The sequence below is a fragment of the Megalobrama amblycephala genome, linkage group LG5 (assembly GCF_018812025.1).
Source record: "Megalobrama amblycephala isolate DHTTF-2021 linkage group LG5, ASM1881202v1, whole genome shotgun sequence".
NCBI classification, from domain to species: domain Eukaryota; kingdom Metazoa; phylum Chordata; class Actinopteri; order Cypriniformes; family Xenocyprididae; genus Megalobrama; species Megalobrama amblycephala.
The window spans coordinates 22,653,812-22,673,403 of NC_063048.1; the positions used below are offsets into that span (position 1 = coordinate 22,653,812).

A 19,592-nucleotide genomic window follows, 5' to 3' on the forward strand; every position below is an offset into this window, starting at 1 on the left:
AAATAGCTATTTTTTTCCACAGATGTCACCCATTGTACACTTGCTGTCAAAATGCTGTCTTCTCCTCATCTTGTAACTTTGATGCACTTTTTCAGAGCTGCGTTTCTCTCCTTAAAAGGTGCAATGTTAGTAAATTCAGGATTTATATAAATCAATTAAGAGGTGAACAAGATTACGAACATGTTCTTGGAGAGTGGACTGTAGTTTCGCAGCACAGCTGTGGGTTTGTGTTTTCTCTCACTTGTTAACACAAAACAGTCCATTCACACTCTTTCACACAAACACATAAACACACACAAACACTTGTATGAAGCGAACACTGCTGCCCTTTTGAACAGGCTGGATAATTGGCCCCATTCAGTCACTGTGTGTGTCAGTATCTGTTGTCTGTATATAGTGAGAAGAGGGTGTGGAGAAGGAAGTGATGGGTTGTTTTATGTCTCTTCATAATTGAAGAACAAATGGGGGAAGGAGTTCATTGTCTGAGTTTTCTGAAATCCCAGTAGCATTTTAGAATTTAAATCAATAATAGTAAAAGTTTTGTATATTTTAATGATGTAATTAAATGCATAAAGTATGTATTTAAATCTGAAATGTAATCATTTCACAGGGAAACTATATTTTTAGTATTTAAAAATATTATATATATATATATATATATATATATATATATATAAAATATTCGTTTTTCTTTTTTTTAATAAATAGGTCCCACTATATAATTGTATAAAAACCACTATATAATTGTATAAAATTAATTTAAGGGTAATTTTGTAATAATAATTGTTTTATCTTGCAGGTAAATCTGGAGCACATGGAATGGAAAAGACCTCAGGAAGAAAAATGGACGGACACACACACACACACTTAATTAAATTAATTTTGTGGGCAAAATTAGATCTCAATCACAATAATTATATTGGAAAAGTCTTTTTGGAAATGTTTACTGTGACTACTGTGACATTAAAATATATCAAAAATTTTGGGTGGGCTTTATTTAAAATGAACATGTTTGGGTTTTTTTTTTTTTTTTTTTTTTTTTTTTTTTTTAAATGTATAAACCATCTATAAGCACTAAAGCATATGACACAGGAATATGTTTTTGCTAGATGAGGTGAGTTAGTTTACAAGCTTGCACTAAAAAATATATATTTTGACATGAATTATAATTAAAATGAATTTTGATGTCATGCAGTCAGGTCAGACAAACCCTACTGTGATAATGTTAGGCAGACAGGAGATGAAGTCATATCAAGACGTCATTTAGTAGAGATGGTCACAGAGTCACAGCCGCTTCCGGAGTTGAATGTTTCGGAAAGATCTGACAGAGGCTGTTTTATTTCTCCAGCACCTGATAAGACACAAAGGTACTATACATTGAAACACACTTGTTTTTTGAATATAGATGCAACTAATGGTGGTTGCCATTATGTGAGTGTGAGAATGTGTGAAAGAGAGAATCGCACCCAGGATCCCCTCCTGCTCCAGTTCCTCTTCAATCGCTATCAGACGATTGTATTTGTCCATTCGCTCCCCTCCTCTCATCCCGCCCAGTTTGAGAAAGGACACGCCTGACCCTACAGCCTTTGAACACATACATATGGTGAGGTACAAAAATAAAATCCTAAGAACTCAAAATCTAATTAAACTGGAAAAGTTTTAGGTCTTTGAAAAAATGTAAAACAAATCATTTGAAGAAATATTTAAGATTCTGCATTATAGGTCACTAATGAAATCAGCAAAATTCTTTTTAGTTTTCATGCACTTTTTGTGCAAATATGCTATGATAATATTTTGTAAAAACATTGGTTTAACATTTCATTTCAAATTTATGATAAAAATGCAATTTCGTGAACTTCATTAGTTGTTTGACTGGTATATTCATAGGCACATGTTAAGGAACTAAATTATTCTGATTTCAATATTATTATTTTATTAAAAGACATGATCAGAAAACTATATGCATGTCACTGAGAAATGAATTTCCTAACAAGAAATATGACCAACCCACCAGGTCAACAATTGATGTATCGCCACAGCCTGCAGCCAGTATCGTCTCTGCATCTCAATACACACAGGGGAGACTTGTGTACTTATTACAGTCAATATATTTAGACTTGGACATTATACTTCTACAAATTATTGTCAAAACGACTTATGCTAGAACACATAGTTGGCACTTAGTGTACTGTTTGCGTATGTTTGGGGCCTACCTTTCTGCTCTGCTATGCTTTTTATAAGGTCAGAGATGGTCATATCATTGTGGAGCCTATTAATGACCCCAGTGACCCTAGGTGGGAGGGGTTTCGCATCACTCCAGCGAGGACAGAGATTGGATGCAGCATCTGCAATCAGGCAGCAAGACTGCCCAATCACTGAGGCCAGTCTCTCCCACTGATCTACATCCTAAACTCAGAGACACACTGTCAGTCTCCCAGATGAGCTGCATGAGCACTTGGTAAAGTCACTTTTATTGCTATACACAGATAAATAATGTTTTTTTTTTAAACTCACCTCTTTCCTAAAAGGATCAATGAGGGATTTGATAGCTGGATATTTATTAATCAGCCCCTCATACATGTCAACCAACTCATCTGGGGATTTGTGACAGCCTGACATGACCTCATACTTCCCACGGGACTAAAAGTCAGCAAGAGACACATTTAAAATGGTTACTGTATGTTATTGAAAGTACTTGCATAAGTGAATATGAGCCTTATAATTTCCCTTTTCTGTTTTTCCATCACTCACATAGTCCACGAGGCCCTGTGCTGCACAGTTTATAGCCAAGCGCAGGTCTGAACCCAGAGGCAATGCCAGGTTAGCACACGCCTCTGTGACCAGATCAAGAGCCTGTTCGGGATGTTCAAACCCCACCTGTAACGCTCCCTCATCTGATACACCTATAGGCTGAGACAGTAAGAGAACAGGTGAGTGATATCATTTGATGTTGAAAAGAAATTAAATATCTCGTAATGAAACATTGGCAACATTGAAATAGTTTCAGACTGTATACAAAAAAGTTCTTAATGTTATTTACGTTATTCACAGAATTATTTGTTTACATGCACTACCTTTCAAAAGTTTGTGGCTGGTGAGATTGTAAGATTTTAATGTTTTTGAAAAGTCTCTTATGCACACCAAAGCTGGGTTTATTTGATTAAAGAATATGGTAAATGGTAAGATTAATACAATTTAAAATAATTGTGCTTTAATATTTTTATGTTTTAAAATGCAATTTATTCCTGTGATGGCAAAGCTGAATTTTCAGCACAATTGCTCCAGTCTTCAGTGTCACATGATCCTTCTCATATGCTGATTTGATGCTCAAGAAACATTTCTTATAATTATCAATGTTGAAAACAATTTGTGCTGCTTAATATTTTTGAGGAAATCTTGATACTTTTTTCAGGATGTCATAATGTTATAAAGGTCTTTACTGAGGCTATAGCGTTAGTGCTTTGAGGTTCCCACAATTCACAGTACACCAGTAATAGCCTCCCATCTAAACATAAATATATATTTATTGTGTGACATGCTGTTAAGTGGTTCAATCGCCATTCATAAGCCCTGCACGTGATTTTGGACTGTTTATTTCATTCAGATGGTGATGTGCAGATAATTATCCCATCAAAGCATGTGTGCTGCTTTATGCTTTTGTGTGAGCCTGAGCATACAGCATAATGTTCCTTTGTCAATGAGTCAAACCATATGAGAGCATCCTTACCCCTGCTTTATATGCCGATCCATTCAAAACTCTCCTCATTTCACACTGCAGCTCAAGGCCCATGCCGATGACCTGCAAGGTCAACACACACATACACATAGATAAACAGTAGGGACATTGGAAGCGAGAGCAGTCTGCACATTAACACTTCTGAGCCATACACAGCCTAGTTTACTAAAAGCCCAGCTAACAGGGAGCGTTCTCAGAACGTTGGTTAACGTTCTGGCAAGGTTCTCTCAGTTAGGAGCAAACATTCTGGCAGTAACGTTAGTAGATTGTTCGTTCAAAGCTATCTGATCTTTAATAACGTTAGCACAAAAACATTAATAATGCACCGTTCAGGGAGGCTTTTTTAGTTGGATGTCTTTTTTTTTAAATGTTACTACTTGTTTCAGTATATTCAGAGAACATTGAAAAGGAACATTCCCATAATGTTTGCTGAATGGAAAGTTCTCTTAAAGGATTAGTTCACTTTCAAATAAAATTTTCCTGATAATTTACTCACCCCCATGTCATCCAAGATGTTCATGTCTTTCTTTCTTCAGTCGAAAAGAAATTAAGGTTTTTGATGAAAACATTCCAGGATTATTCTCCATATAGTGGACTTCAATGGCCTCCAGACGGTTGAATGTCAAAATTACAGTTTCAGTGCAGCTTCAAATGGTTTTTAAACGATACCAGACGAGGAATAAGGGTCTTATCTAGTGAAACCATCGGTCATTTTCGAAAAAAACACAACTGTATATGCTTTATAAACACAAATGATCGCCTTGCACCAAAACTGCACTTTCGTATTCTTCAAAAAGCTTATACTGTATGTCCTACGCCTTCCCTATTCTACTTATGGAAGGAGGCCATTGAAGTCCACTATAAGGAGAAAAATCCTCATCAAAAAATCTTCATCAAAAACCTTAATTTCTTTTCGACTGAAGAAAGAAAGACATGAACATCTTGGATGACATGGGGGTGAATAAATTATCAGGAAAAATTTTTTTGAAAGAGAACTAATCCTTTAACTCTTTCTTCACCAGTGCTTCCCCCCCCCCCTTTTTTTTTTTAAAGTTGCCAGCCAGATCATTTTTGATCATTTTCACAGAAAATTCATGGCCCCCAAAATATTTTGTTGTATGAATATCTGCAATACATCAAAAGAAAGAACAGAGCCTCTGCTTTTAAACAACAACAACAACAAAAACGTTTTTATTCTAGCTTCATGCATTCTTTTTTATCAACACTTTAAAAAAAAAAGCAACATTTAGAACAAAAAGCTGAGAAAATCTTTTTGTTTTGTTTTTGTATCTCTTGTTTCTGCTGCTTCTTTGGCTGCATTTTGATCCGGAGATTCTGTTCTCTTTCAGAAGATGCATAATAGTGCCCCTTACCATATAACAGTGAACACATGGATTGCTGTCTATCATGGATTATGACATAACAGTGAAAACATGGATTGCCGTCAGAGCGTTTGTTTGTGTTTAAGTATGAAAAGGTAGGATCTTTGAGCTTATGCATACTTCTCTGACTCTTTGCGACGAGCTGGGCATAAGGATGACCTCTTCCAGAAGATTGAGTTTACCCATAGAGTTCTTTCCACAGCTCAGTATTGTAATCATTGGCACAGGCAAATGCATCTCATTCTGAGCCTAAAGCAGTTCACAAGAAGTGAAGGAAAAGGACAAAAAGGAGATTTACATCAGTATAGTGATCAGTATCATTTCTGTATAATAATTCAATCAGATCATAAGCCTTCTCCCACAATGCAGTTCTTCTCAAGTACACAGATGTCCACTTGACGATTAACATGTATCACGTGTGTTTGAATTTACATGCACTTTGTTTGACTTCATTCTGACTAAAGCAATATTTATGGGTTCAAGCTCGTAGGCCTAAAACCCTATTGTAATTGTTAACATTTCCAACGACCAGCATTCTCGCCTAAAAGTGATCAGGCAGACCAAACTGTAAGTCATAGAGACTTGAATCTTTGAGGGCTGGTACTCACCTCGTCTAAAATGTCACCAAGGCTCGCCATTGGCCTGACGGTGTAGCGATCAAAAGTACGAAATCATCTTATATGAGTGGAACCCTTGGCTCAAGATGGACAAAATGGATCTGACTAATTTGATTATAAATTTTCGTGTGTTTTGGATTTTTTGAAAAACCTACTTTTGCGAACTAATTCTAGGTTTTTGGCCCGACTGGAACCAAACCCATGCAGAAAGATTCTTTGGAGTATGATTGTCAATAATGATCACAAAACCTCAACATTTGACAGGATGCCAAAACGTTCAAAGTGGGCATGGTCACTTTTACTAAAACGGCTATCCCTCGTGAACAGAATGAGATAATTTCACCAAACCCGATACACCTATGTATGAGCTCAGTCTGTGGTCACGTGAAAAAGGATGTGACAACTGGCCAGTTGGTGGCACTATAACATGGAAAAAAAATTAAAAATGGCTATAACTACGCAACCCTAAGTCTGGTTGACTTGAAAATTGGCATGCGGTGTCTTTGTCCAAGATGTCAAGACTGCCTTTGAGGACATTTGTGTATCTCAAAAAATGCGGCTGCCATCGGCCAATGAATTTTGAGCAGCTATCAGACGAGGTTAACAAAGGCCGATCGGAATGAAACTTGCTGGGCCTGTTTGACTCAAGGCCCTAGAGGCCTGTGAGAAATTCGAAAGAAATTGGCTACTGTGGGGCGCCTTCGTGTTTTTCACGCCTGTAAAAAATTGCATATCACACTATTTTTCACCCACGACATTCATACCAAATGGTAGAACTCCTCATTCTGAGCAACTTTGTCTCTAGGGCCACCGCTGTCAATCTAATCGTTCATTAAATATTGGAGATTATTTCAAAAACCTACTTTCTCAAACTAGTCCTAGGTTTTTGGCTCAACCTCGATAACTGTTAAAAAGCTTTACAACATATATTTCCTTAGTAAATTGCCTTTTTTGGCTGTAAATGATTTTTTCCATCTATGATCTAGGTGGTTACAGGCTTCCTTAAATCTCTGCATGTGCTTAAACGCCTTAAAACGCTTGAACCCCGTTAATTGCTGCTTGCAGCTATATTTTTTCTTATTATAGTTTCTAGGTGATTTGAAATTTTGTAAATTTGAAAGCAAGGATGTATTAAAAAATTATATGTAATATTATTTATAATGTTACAAAAAAAACTATTTTAAGTAAATGTTTTCATTCACCAAAAATCCTAAAAAAAAAAAAAAAAAAAAAAAAAAAAAATTTATCAAAATGTTTTACTTTATTTTTGATTAAATAAATGCAGCCTTGTTATGCATAAAAGTGATCATAAAGTCTTACCAACCCTACATTTTTGGAAGGTAGTGTACCTGCAGGACTCTCAATGATGTGATATGTCGGTATAGGGGTGCTCCTAAAAGTCTGGCAGCGGTTTTAGCCACCACCAAAGAAACAGCACCAACTGCCGTGGCCCCTGGCAGCTTCGGCTCTGGGGGTTCTGCAGGAGGGAGGAGCTTCTCCGTGCTGTTTCCTTTTTTACCTGGGAACAAAGACATAGTGACAGCAAGAGAAAGTGCGGGTGATGGAGAGGTCAGATTAAAGGATGTGCAGTTTAAAGTGCCCTATACATCATCTGAATCTTAAAGGAGAGATGAAGAATCAAAGGTTTCAGTTACTGATGTCATCGTATCAGGCATATTTATGACACGTGATTCATTTATACTTTCGGACTGCTTTTACAAAAGGTCTCAGATCAGTGAGATTGGCTGGAATCTTCCATCTTTGAATCCCACAGGCATGACTTGCTGCACTAACATGGGTTGATGTCCTCCTGTGGTTCCCTCACTTAAGCTGGCTCTGATCTCTCTGCTATACTGAGATATTTATTGTGAGACCTCAAATTTACAACACAACTAAAAACCCTGTAGAAATGGCAAAACATTAAGCTCCTTCACCTTTATCACCATTTTTCTTGTCTTTGGCAGGGGTCAGTGTGGGAGTGGCCTGGGGCGGAGCTTCAGACACTGTTTCATTACTCAACTCCTTTTCCTTCTCTCTGTTAAGACTGTCTTTGTGCTCCAGGTAACGTGCCATCCTAAAATCTCTGCAGAACAAACACACCACCTCAGTCTGCATGTGCGTATTGAAACTTGGTTATTATAGCAACCTTCATTTCAAAATGTGGGTGGATCTTCTTTGCTTGTATATTTTCTGTATTGTTTGTGTGATCACCTGAGTATTTTGTCTACATAGTTTTGGTCAGTGGGGTTGAAGCCTTGCAGCATTGGACTGAGATGCTCTCTGATCCACTTCAGAGCTGTGGTGTTGGACAAACATTGCTGGTCGCTATTAGAAACTGCCTCCCCAGACTCTGCCATACCATCAGCCAAACCATCACAAGAGCCCCCCATCAATGCACTGCACACCATCTATGATTTACAGAAAAGGTCACTGAAATTCAAAATGTGCCCCCGTAATAAATTCCACTGTATTAGTACAATCTTTATATATTATTACAGAATTTATTAATATTATGAATACATACGGTAAAAGGATAACAAAAATGTACTGTTGATTAAAAAGCTAAATTTGGTATTACATTGGGAGTGGAAATGAATAGGCTTTGACTTGATGCTGGTAACCCGATACACAGGACAATGGTGACACCAAAAATATTCATAATTCTAACGCTGAAACACACATTTATTTTAGATGAATATGTTTGCACATATGTCACTGACTAGATATACTTAAAATAACGAAGGCCACTTTTTACTGGTAACATAAGACATTTGGCATTATCAGGACCCACAAATATTCCTCCATTGCATTATTATACATGATATTCAACATTATATATAGTAGTTTAATGTAGTACTGACACTAAAACTCTTTAAACCTGGATTTTTTCTCACACAGTAATTTTCATTTTGGGTGAACTATGCACAAAACACTATTCAAGATACGATATTGTTGCATTTTTGTATTGCAATATATTGTGACACCCCTAATATATATACCAGGACCAAGTCCAAGCCTATTAATTTCCACTCCCAATGTAATACCAAATTTAGCATTTTAATCAACAGTACATTTTTTGTGATCCTTTTACCATATATCTTAGAGATCTTATCGTGATATGTATCGAATTGTGACTTGAAGGTATCGTTCCACCCCTAATATATACTGTATATACTATTAATATTTTAATTTAATATTTAATATTCCTTAATTTTAGTTAACAAAAAAACATTTTTAATAGTTCTAGTTTTACTTAACAATAAAACCACTGGAAACGTGGAGTTGTAGACTGTTTTTATATGGTTAGGAAAAGTGCTCTTATATAACTCAAAAATCATTTCCAGAGAAATAATCAAAACAATACCTAGATAAAAAGGTTTGTAGACAAACTTTTAGTTGCCTTGAAAAAGCCTAGCCAGAAAGTTTGAAGTAGTTTTAAAAGCTTGAAGTTTGAAGGTTTTCAGTTTGAAAGTTTAAGTTTTAGTTTAGTAGTTTTGACAGACAGACAGACAGATAGACAGATAGATAGATAGATAGAGGCAGGCAGGCAGTGATTTCTCCCGATCTCTGCAAAGGAGAGCTTCAGTTGACGCTGAAGACGAGTGTGTTTGGGATTGGGTAATGCTAATGAAAAGGTCAGAGGTCAGAAAGTTATTTTTGAAAAGCGTGACATCCCGTTCCAGCAGTGCCAAAACACTGATTTGAACCTGGGCTGTGTTTGCAATCCTCTTCCTATCTATATTTCTCCCAACTTTTCTTTCCCTTTTTATGTACTGTTCCCCTCCCCTCCTCTTTTCACCTCTCCTCTCCTCCCTCCAGCTCATGCCTACAGTCAGGCTGTTCCCTGTCCCGCTGTATTACTGTCATAAGCCCTGAACGTGACAAACCCAAACAGCAGCACTCTGAACTGCAATATGGCCACCGTGCCAGAAGACATAATGCTTACTTCGCAAACACAAACAGAGCGATAGAGAGAAAGCAAAACAGACAGAGAATGAGAGACAGACAGTGATCTGATGGTCACACATGCATTGGTTGCTGAGGCAAGTGCGTCACTGTATAAACGCACACGCTCTCCTACTCTAATTGTTCTCTGTGTGCATGAGTATGTGGACATGCTGTGACCTAAATTTATCATTGTGTCACTACAAATTTCTCCTGTGAACTGTACAGCATGGTGCAAATGGCACAAGGTGAAAGGTAACAGGGCGGGCAACCAGTTTCTTGTTCCTCACAACCATCAAAACAGAGACACTTGGATCTGATATCCACCTTGTCGTCTACATAAAGCAACGTTTGACTGGTGTTAATTTCATTATTTTAGGCCTGCATAATGTAACACACCTAAACCCCATGTGACAAATGGGGAGCTGCTCTGAAATGCAGGAATAATAATTTCAGAATCTACCTTTTCCTCATTTCTGATGATGCAGTGCACTTCGGTCTGAACTGCTGGCAATCCTCTTCCGTCAAAAACCTCCCTTCCGGTGATTTTACTAATCACAGGAGTACAAGAGAGCCTGGAAAAATAGTTTGCCTGCAAAGAGCAGTGAGTAGGCAGTTATTGATTTCGTTTCATAATTATGGGGATATGACCTACATCAATACTGACTTCGTTCTGGTAGAATAACATATAAAACGGAGAAGACGCAATGTCAAAAACGTCATTCGTAATTCTAAAACGGGTATAATCATAATTTTAAAACGAAATGTTTGCAGTTGTCATATTTCAAAAGCATTAGTATGCTGAGTTGTCCCACCAGATAACCATAGAGATCATTCGGCTTCTGCCAAAACATCTCGTTCAGCACGCTCTCGATCTTCTGCGGGACCCCGTTGGACCTGTAATACTCTGCGGCTTTGTTCTTCAAGTCGTAAAACTCCTGGTCCTGTTTTGATACTTTGCTATGGCTCACGAATCCTTTGTATGACATGATTGTTTGTTTACGACAGAATTTCTACATTTGTTTGCAGTCTTTCGCTATCATGTGCGCGTCCTCGCAGGGTTTGTTGATGATCTGTGGTTGCTCGGCAACCTCAGATGTAACAACGCGAGAATTGAGATTGCGTTTCTCTTTCAGAACGCGTTTAATTGGAACTAACGTTAGTTCAATCTTTGACGCTGTTGTGACCTCCATAAATCTAACAGGAGCCTCCGTTCCTCTTGAAGTAAAATGCGGTGTTCATTGATGGACAGTGTTTATGGTAGGCTATAAATATATGTCTAGTAACTCTAACATGCTAAATATTTCTAGACGTTTTGTTGCTAACTTTCACAAGCTTTACATTAGGCTGAATGATAAATCGGATAGCTAATACATAATCAAACTTATTAATAATATTAATAAAACTACATAATGCACTCGCAAACGTTGAGATGAACTAGCACCATTATTAGTAGCCTTAACAATTAGCCTAGGCCTACTAGGCTAAAAAAATGTATAGTGGCCTATATGTTGCCTATGTTTAATTTATTTGTTTTAAATATTTTTATCATTTCTAGGTCAGAAAAACATGAGCCAACACACTTCACCATATCAAAATATTTGGCCGCATGGTTTGGTTCTGTGTCAGAGCTTCATGGAACCAGCGAATTTAACATTTATTGACGTTAATCTTACACTTGCGGCCCATGTGATCTCAATGAAAATTACAACACAAGGATTAGGCTGTTCAGTGTTCAAGAGAACGTCTGTTTAGTTGAAAATATTATAATGTTATCATTATAATATTATAATGTTATGTATCTGAGATACCCTAGTTTATCAGTGTCGTGTCAATATAGGAGCTCCAAGTTTATAAGGCATTTTAAATGTAGGCTATATTAGGCTATAACTTAACCAGACACTTATGTTACGGCTTCACAAAGACACTAGCCTAAATGTCTCTAAATGCTTTACTGTAATGGGAAAATCTGAATTTCGTTATTCTACGTGATCAAGAAGTAAACAAAAATTGAACGAAAAAGGCGGTAACGTAAAAAAGAAGAAGAAAAAAGTAGCCTTTATACCCAAACCCCACAGCGAAAGCCATAACATTTTCGTTCTGATTAAACAAACAAAAATCCTGCCTGATAAAGAAATGTAGCTTGTATAATAGAATAAACTAATAAAAGTTATAATAATAGTAGAATAATACGAGTATGCTATTATTTGGGGAGGGGGGGGGGGGGGGGATATAGGCTAATAATAATAAGTAGTAGTAGTCTATATGCTTCAAAGTGAGAATCTGCGCGGCTGCTGTTGCTTAGCCTGATGGAAATGTAAGCGTGTACAAAATTAATGTATCTAATCTATGCACTCCACATTAATTATTCTATCAAGTGCAAAAGTTGTTGCCATTTTAAGTTATTATTTGTTTGTTTGTTTGGATGGTTAGGTGGTATGAATAGGCCTAGCAGCAGGGCGCCAATAACCACTTTAATGTTAACCGATGGTTTAATTTTAAAGGCATATAAAAGACAATCTGTCACTACAATCTGCCTTACAGCCTGTTACAACGAGCATTAATGGCAAATTATTTGTTTTTGTTTATTTATTTTTAAAACTTTAAATCCTTGAAAACAAAACGCATTTAAAGTCCTGGAACTGAGGTTTAAGTATATATGTAAATATTTTATAACAATGTTTAGTTGACTATAATATATATTTTTTCACACTAAAGAAAAGGCTGCAATGTGAATACACATTTCTTTTGGTTCATTTTTAAAATTCACTCTGACTTTATTAGTTATTAGTTTTACTTTATAAATTATTAGTTAATTATTAGTATGAATTATTACAAAGATACTAATTTATACTTTAATGTATATTTTAAATTTCATACAGCCTTCTTTCTGAATTCACATTTTAAAACTTGCATTTGCATGATTTTCTACAAACATAACTTACATCTGAGTTCGTAGGCTCTTCAACGACATATAGCCTATACAATTTTGCATGCAGTATAAATTAGGCTATGTGAATTATTAATAATTAAGCACATTGTTTTAAACGTTTTGATTTAGGAGTTTAAAGAGAGGTCTTTTATATATATATATATATATATATATATATATATATATATATATATATATATATATATATATATTATTTTTTTTTTTTTTAACCCCTGTTGACCGTTTTCTATTAATTAATTACTTTTTTTCCCGGTGTTCCTTGAGCCGTATTAACAAAACATACTCAGTCTGCAAAAATCCAGGATGCGTCTAAAGGAATGAAATTAGAGAACGCAGCAGCGTCAACGGCAGTTTTCTATCCAGACTTTTTTTTTAATCATATACGCCTATATGTTACCAGCTAAGGTGAGAATTAATTTGCATTCAATTTGCCAAATATAAATTTTTTCAGGATAGGCTATTTTCACCTAAGTTTATTCTTTGTCGAAAATTATGAGCTACAAATCAATTTGCGTTGTTAGTTCAGTAAGGTAGGCTAATGGTCGGTGCCTTGATTAACGAGGTGAAAATAGGCTAGTTTATGGTTTTTATTTTTTCACGACACATGCATTAGACTATATATTCGTAGGGTTTGATTATTAAAAGAGATTAGGCTATAGGCGGAAATTAACGCCATCTTAAAATATTCTTATCAGAATGAACTGAGAGCATTATTTACATTGAACAATATGGAGTAGGCCTATAAACAATCTTTTTTTCCGTTTTCCAAATTTAAGGCCTGTGTGGCACGCGCTTCTGCTCGAGACCGGGCTCAGGTTCACGCGAAGGTCAGTCGCTCCAGGACAGGAAGTCATCGAGAGGGCACCATCGTCACTGACGTCACGGACTAGCGCGCGATTCATTGGCTTTTATCCTGCGCTTGGCTGGGTAGTGCAGATGGGGAAGACACAAATAATATCTGACACAACAAAATATGCTTGCTTAAACATGAACCGAGCCTCCATAGTATTTCCGCATGGAGCAAAAGCAGTATGATTTTAGAGGAAACAGGTATTGATGTTGCAGTTTTTTCCTTCAGCGCATCACAGAGCATTGCGGGGGAAAACAGTAAACATTCACAGAGAAATCAGTTGGGATGCAGTCAAGCTTAGTTAAGTTCTCTAATGTCATGCACAGGGAATGCGTCAGATCTGATGATGGACAAGTGGGAAAACACCTCTGTATTTACACTTTCACTCTAATTAATAGAACATTAAGATTAACAAAAAAACGATGGTCTTTGAACATAAATGTTTTCAAAAATATTTCTTGACCTAAAAATCACTTTAAGCAGATATTTATTATAGGCATCCACTGTGCGGTCACCGCAGAGTTCAAATGAGCATGCCTGCATGTTACTGTCGCCACCAGCCGGCCACATCTGCGCACTCTCCAACTACACATGCACCTAAAGCTATCATTGTGACATAGCCTAGCCTATGTATTTTCTTTCATATATTATCCCGCCTACGAGAACTTGCACGTTGCATAGAACATACGTCACAAAAATTCAAATGAATTTCCCTAAAAGCAATAGATAAATATAGCATAACGTTAATGTAATTTAGGTTGCAGTGATTGATTCGAGCCTATATCAAGCAATATGATCTATAATAAAATTCTTAATTAACCATGTGACTACAATAATGCAGAACTTTATACTAGGCTATAAACGTAAATTAACATTCACTTGACTACTGTTAATTTGATTAAGAATGTTTATTGACTTACATTTTGAAGAGGATGCATCCATAGACACTCTCTTTAGGACAACCCGAAAGTAATGTGATACAGACAAACCAAGTCCATATCTCCAGCTCTATAATGCATAAAAGAATCATAAAATCACAAGAGGACATTAGTCACCAAACAAAGAGAATACGCTATAGCTAAAGCGCCCTGTTTAAACAGACCTGTGCCTGTTTTTGGGGCGACCGCATGGGCCTGTGAAGAAGCCCAGGCTTTTCAACACTGTTAGAGACATCCACATTGTCAAGACATGTGACTGCCAGTGGGTCAGACACTCCCAGATAGGCTTGCTGTCTGATTTGTTCCTCCTTGTTTAACTTCTTGGAGCCTAAAGCAGTGCTGTCACATTTGTATTATTTGGTTTTCATAAAGTTCTAGAAGCTCATTTTAACGTTTTATGAATATTTTTTCGTGTCAAGCACAGGGCAACCATCTCGCCCTCAACCACTTGTTGCTTTGTCATACCTTAAGGCAAGTAATCACGTTTTTGTCATATTTTTAAGACTTGCATCGTGTGGTTCATAACAAACACGGAATATAATGCACTTTATGCCACGTCCAGAGCTTTCACCAAAAGCTACATTTGCATTCACGTGTTTTAATTGCTTAACTAATGTTAAACAGCTTGCCAAGGGTCCCGCTGGGTCACGGGGAAAAAGGGCCATTTCTACCTAATTAGCGCGTCTTCTCTCATCCTTAAGTCGCCAGATGCATCGCCCGATGCCCTGATTAATGCTTTCAGAGCCGCGCACTCGCCCAGTCATGTTTTCAAACTTTGCCAGGTGTCATTTGAATGAACACCAATAGTTTTTTTTTTGTTTTTTTTGTCAGTTTGTGTTTCATCCTGAATTAATACGACCACAAGGACTCAATGAGGAATTCCTTACAATTCACTAAAGATTTGTGGTGTTTTATAACTCAAGAATTGAGTTTTGTTTTGATTTTGGTAATGATTTGGTAAACTGTTTCATTTACGCGCAGTTACAAACAGGCTGTTCTAATCGCCCAAAACACCGTAACTAAAAGTTAGGCCTATTATTATTAGCCCGTTCAGGTTGCCGAGAAAAATTTTATTCGAGCTCGCACTAAAATAATTTTATTTAAAAAAAAAATCTGGCAAATTATAGTTTTACATATGCTTCTAAATGACTACATACTGACAATTAATATATATAATATACTGAATTAATATATAATCGTAATAGAATAAGCAATAACAGAATTACATATACATTTATAAATACATATACACATACATTTCCATATGGGATTATTTAAAATATAATTACTAACAGCAACTTAAAAAATTTAAAGTGGTATGGATATTGTGCATTAGAATGCAATTCGTGTACAATGATCAAATATATATTCGCAGATAAACAGGCTTCATATGGTTTCAACAAAACGGGGACAACATCTGCAAACAGACGAAAAATAAATGAATAATGTTGGTACGTATAAAACTGTAATACGATTATTTTTTTCCAGATCTCTTCAGATTTGCCTTAATGAGTTCCTGCCCTAATGAGCCGTTCTCGTTTAAGTCACTCTTCTAAGCTCACTAAAGAGGGTTCACGGACAGGTCGCGCGCATTGCTCTGATACCTGGACCCAGAGAGAGAGGGAGAGAGAGATTTGTTGAATTATTCGCTTCTTTCTTTGCCTGCTGCCATCTGGCAAAACATAAGTAAGCTCAAACCCTTAACCTTCACATGTACCCGTATGAGTATGCATTTTCTTCCTGGGAAAATAAGAGACAAGTGATATTTAACCCCGCTGTGTGCACATTGAGAGCTAGGGGACAAAAAAGCGTAAAAGCGCTGGAAGGAGTAGTCACTTACAGAATCTTTCAGAACAAGCTTGGCATTATTGCGTTGTGTTTTTATTAACTTAGAACATGGGTAGTAGTGTTAACTGCTAAGTTTAGTCTCTATTTAAACCCATTTAATTTGGCAAAGAAAATCAGAAACTTTATAATAAATATTCGTTTATTTTTATAAATAAACCGTCCTGGCAAAAACAAAAAACAAAACAAAAAACATGAACTGGCCTACAACAATTTGTCGACTTTCTTTCTTTCTTTCTTTCTTTCTTTCTTTCTTTCTTTCTTTCTTTCTTTCTTTCTTTCTTAAAATCAATGTAGATATAAATGTAGTTTGTAAATTTAGCGTTAGGTTACAGGGTCTCTCGCATCAAGTACTGTCATGCAAGTGACATTAAACTTTTAAAGGTTGAATTAAAACATATAGTGGTGACTGGCTAAATACAAAATCCACAGAGCCAGCATTTCCTAACAATAGTGAAAAGGAAAAAAATTGCCTCTTCCACTTACACACCGTCCACAAGTAGGCTAAGCTAAATATAAACAACTAGACTTCTCTAGTCTAACGTAAATGAATCTGGAAATGAGCGTGGCGCTAGACAATTACGTATCCACGCATATTGCGTAACACTACGCGAGTATTTGTTTGGCACCAAAAGAGCTTTTATGTGAGTGTTCAAGGGTATGCGGCAGGCATATGTTGTCTATGGCTTGATCAGTTCAGGTATTGGTCGAAGAAAATAATAATAATAGTGAAATAACAGCTGTGTTTGCAGTTCTGTTTTGCCCACGATATGGGCAAGGAGTAGCCTAATGAACCAGCCAATCGATTGAGAGAACTCAGTTGAGAGAGAGGTAACGTTCAGCCTGTCCTTGACGACTACACCTGTTCTTTAAACGGAACAGGGAATCGTAATTTGTTCATTGTCTTGAAATATCATTTTACCTGCACAGACAATATGATTTAATGTAGCATTCCATTGATATTCTTGCTGTTCAAGGCTAGGCTTAAATAAAATCCTTCATTACTAGAAAGATTTGTCACAACTCTTAGTTAATTTTAGTCTTGTGCATTTGTCATTGTAAACAAGAGTGAAAGTAGTGCTCTTATATCAATTTGTTTAGTTGGACTCTACCTAAACTGTACAAAGTTCCGTATACCGCTTTTGACATTCTGTATGAACACTCCCCCCTTGTGGACTTGAGGGCATGTTGTCCAAAGTCGAGGCTTTGTGAGGTATTGTTGTTTGTTTGTTTTAAAGAAATCTTTTAAGAAACGATTTATGCCGCAACACATAATTTTCACAAGCTACTTGCTTATAGCCTATTAAATTTAACAATAACCTTTTCCTATGGTGTCAAGTCTTGTGCAGCAAACATCCTTTGTCACATTATAACTTTGAACGGTTGTCAAAGCTTGTTTGTGTGTTTTTAAACTATGTTGAGGGCGATTATATTGTTTCTTTTATAATTATTTATTGTTTTCATTATGTTGATTATTAGGCCTGTCTAAAACGTAGCCTACCAAACAAGTCATCATGCATGTAAAACATTGTGAGCCACATGAGTTATGTGTATGTTGCATTCCCTTTTTTTGCTTTGTACAAAATTCAAACTTAAGTCAATTAACAATCTCACAGCTAAATAACCTCACTGTGATTAGGCTATCTAGAAACAGGAACTATGGGAAGTCATCCAACTGCATAATTATGCTTTATCTAGAAGAGTTCTCAAAGATAGGATGTCATTATTCTGCAGTGAGGCAAGTCAATTGTATTCCATTTTAATGAGTGGTGGAATTTTGTATACTTTTGCATTAATTGCATTAATGTGTGAATTGTAAATATTGGCACATTTTGAAAGATGGGAAAACCTAACCAGAACCTTGACACCTCCATATCCTCGGCAATGGGTGAATGTAAAACTCTCCAAAAGAAAAACCAGTCTTTGCAACAAATTATGGATACGGACCTCTAACCGTAATCTTTTTATAGAGAGTGCATTGAACTGGCTAACATGGCTAAAGCTGTCAAATAACCAATTTAAAATACAAGGTTATATTCCAGCCATTTTCATAAACCAGTGTTCCACTGTTGTATTTACTCTGTTAATATTTGTTAGAGTTGTTTAAAAATATTAGCTTAGTCAGAATTTACAGTGCAGATTGTTTAATTCAGTGACTTTTTGAATTCCAGCATTGGCAGTAATGGGGCAGCAATCTGATTTTAGATTTTAAAATATAGTATTGATGTAATATCACTTAAATTTTGTAATAAATGAGTAAACATGATGCTTAGTAAAGTAACAAGATCTTTGGAAGAAAAAAAAACCTGCACGAAATCTTCAGGAAATTGAAAAACACCAAAAATAGGACTACTTTTTCACATAGCATGACATTTTTAAACATGAATGTTTTTTGATGCACATATAGATATGAAGAGAAGGTTTATGTTCAGGGAACATTTTAAATACTTCAGATTAGGTGTGTAAATGCAATGCCTATTTGGGGTTTGATTGGCAGGTTCAGGGTCTTTTGGGTCAAGTTCATATTGACCACTAGATGGGGCATTGAGCCTTTTTATAACCCACTGTAGCAAAGCCTGGGGAGGTGACCAACACTGGCCACTGACTTTCTCTTCTAACTGCCATTTGATATCCTGAAGTCTGAAGTTGAGTTTACTAGTTAATTTAGAAAAGTGTGATCACATATTGTATGTAGGCTATAAAGAAATATTTCTAATGAAACTTTATAATGTTGAATTACACTTTTTTTCTGCCTGTGAGTGACTGAAAGTAACCTCTCTTGAGTGAAATGTGAAGGTGAAATGTTTGTCTGTGTTTCACAAAAAAATTCTGCTTAATTTTGTTGAAAGTGAAAGTGTCTACTGCAGAGATGCATATGTTCTGTGGCATTCTGATATCATGAAAATCCTTCAAATGTCAAGTAAACTCCAACCTGCTTGAGATCAAACCCATGCTGTTCAGGCCTGCATGGAGGAACCACCTCCTGAGAGTCAACAAATAATCCAGCTTTTTATTTATTTATTTATTTATTTTTTTATAGTTTTGAATATGCATATTGCAGGTATGCAGTACCATTCCAATCAATCAATCAATCAATCAATGTAAACCTTACCCCCACCCCCAAATAACTTTTCATTGAACAGTTCCTAAAAGAACCATCATTTTAGTGTAAAGAATATAAAAATAAAAAATTCTAAAGAACCTTTTGTGCATGGAAAGGTTCCATGGAAGCATATGGTTCTTCAAGGGACCATAGAGAACCTACTTTAAGACCATGCACAATATTTTCCATGCAATACTGTTGGCTAAATGGTGTGATGCAGTAT

At 36.3% G+C, this 19,592-nt stretch overlaps 2 protein-coding genes across 5 annotated transcripts in view; one reads left to right on the top strand and one right to left on the bottom strand.

Annotated features, from left to right (window-relative positions):
* Positions 1-928: 928 nt before the first annotated feature.
* eno4 (enolase 4) lies at positions 929-10,762 on the bottom strand. 4 transcript variants are annotated; one of them, XM_048191279.1, is made up of 13 exons: positions 10,496-10,762; positions 10,144-10,272; positions 7,947-8,143; positions 7,679-7,818; positions 7,085-7,254; positions 5,239-5,367; positions 3,728-3,799; positions 2,752-2,910; positions 2,515-2,640; positions 2,214-2,406; positions 2,012-2,064; positions 1,467-1,584; positions 929-1,351 (listed from the first exon to the last, which is right to left on the bottom strand). In XM_048191279.1, the coding sequence occupies exons 1-13, from the start codon at positions 10,667-10,669 to the stop codon at positions 1,260-1,262; spliced, it is 1,752 nt and encodes a 583-aa protein (XP_048047236.1). In that variant the 5' UTR covers positions 10,670-10,762; the 3' UTR covers positions 929-1,259. The 4 variants fall into 4 exon arrangements, with proteins under 4 accessions (XP_048047236.1, XP_048047235.1, XP_048047234.1 ...); XM_048191278.1 differs by having other exon boundaries at positions 2,012-2,058; positions 7,670-7,818; XM_048191277.1 differs by having other exon boundaries at positions 7,670-7,818.
* Positions 10,635-19,592, top strand: part of hspa12a (heat shock protein 12A) — a 47,280-nt gene continuing 38,322 nt past the window's right edge. The window contains exon 1 of the mRNA XM_048191271.1: positions 10,635-10,940. Within this exon, the coding sequence (XP_048047228.1) occupies positions 10,910-10,940 (31 nt within the window). The 5' untranslated portion in view covers positions 10,635-10,909. The remainder of the gene's footprint in view (positions 10,941-19,592) is intronic.

Excerpts from the sequence above, each read along its gene's own strand:
- eno4 (XM_048191277.1), bottom strand. The coding sequence starts at position 10,669 with ATGTCATACAAAGGATTCGTGAGCCATAGCAAAGTATCAAAACAGGAC. Across the intron at positions 10,273-10,495 it reads ATGATCTCTATGGTTATCTG|GCAAACTATTTTTCCAGGCT; the intron begins GTGGGACAACTC and ends TGCTCTTTGCAG. Across the intron at positions 7,255-7,669 it reads CAAGAAAAATGGTGATAAAG|GTAAAAAAGGAAACAGCACG; the intron begins GTGAAGGAGCTT and ends CTTTGTTCCCAG.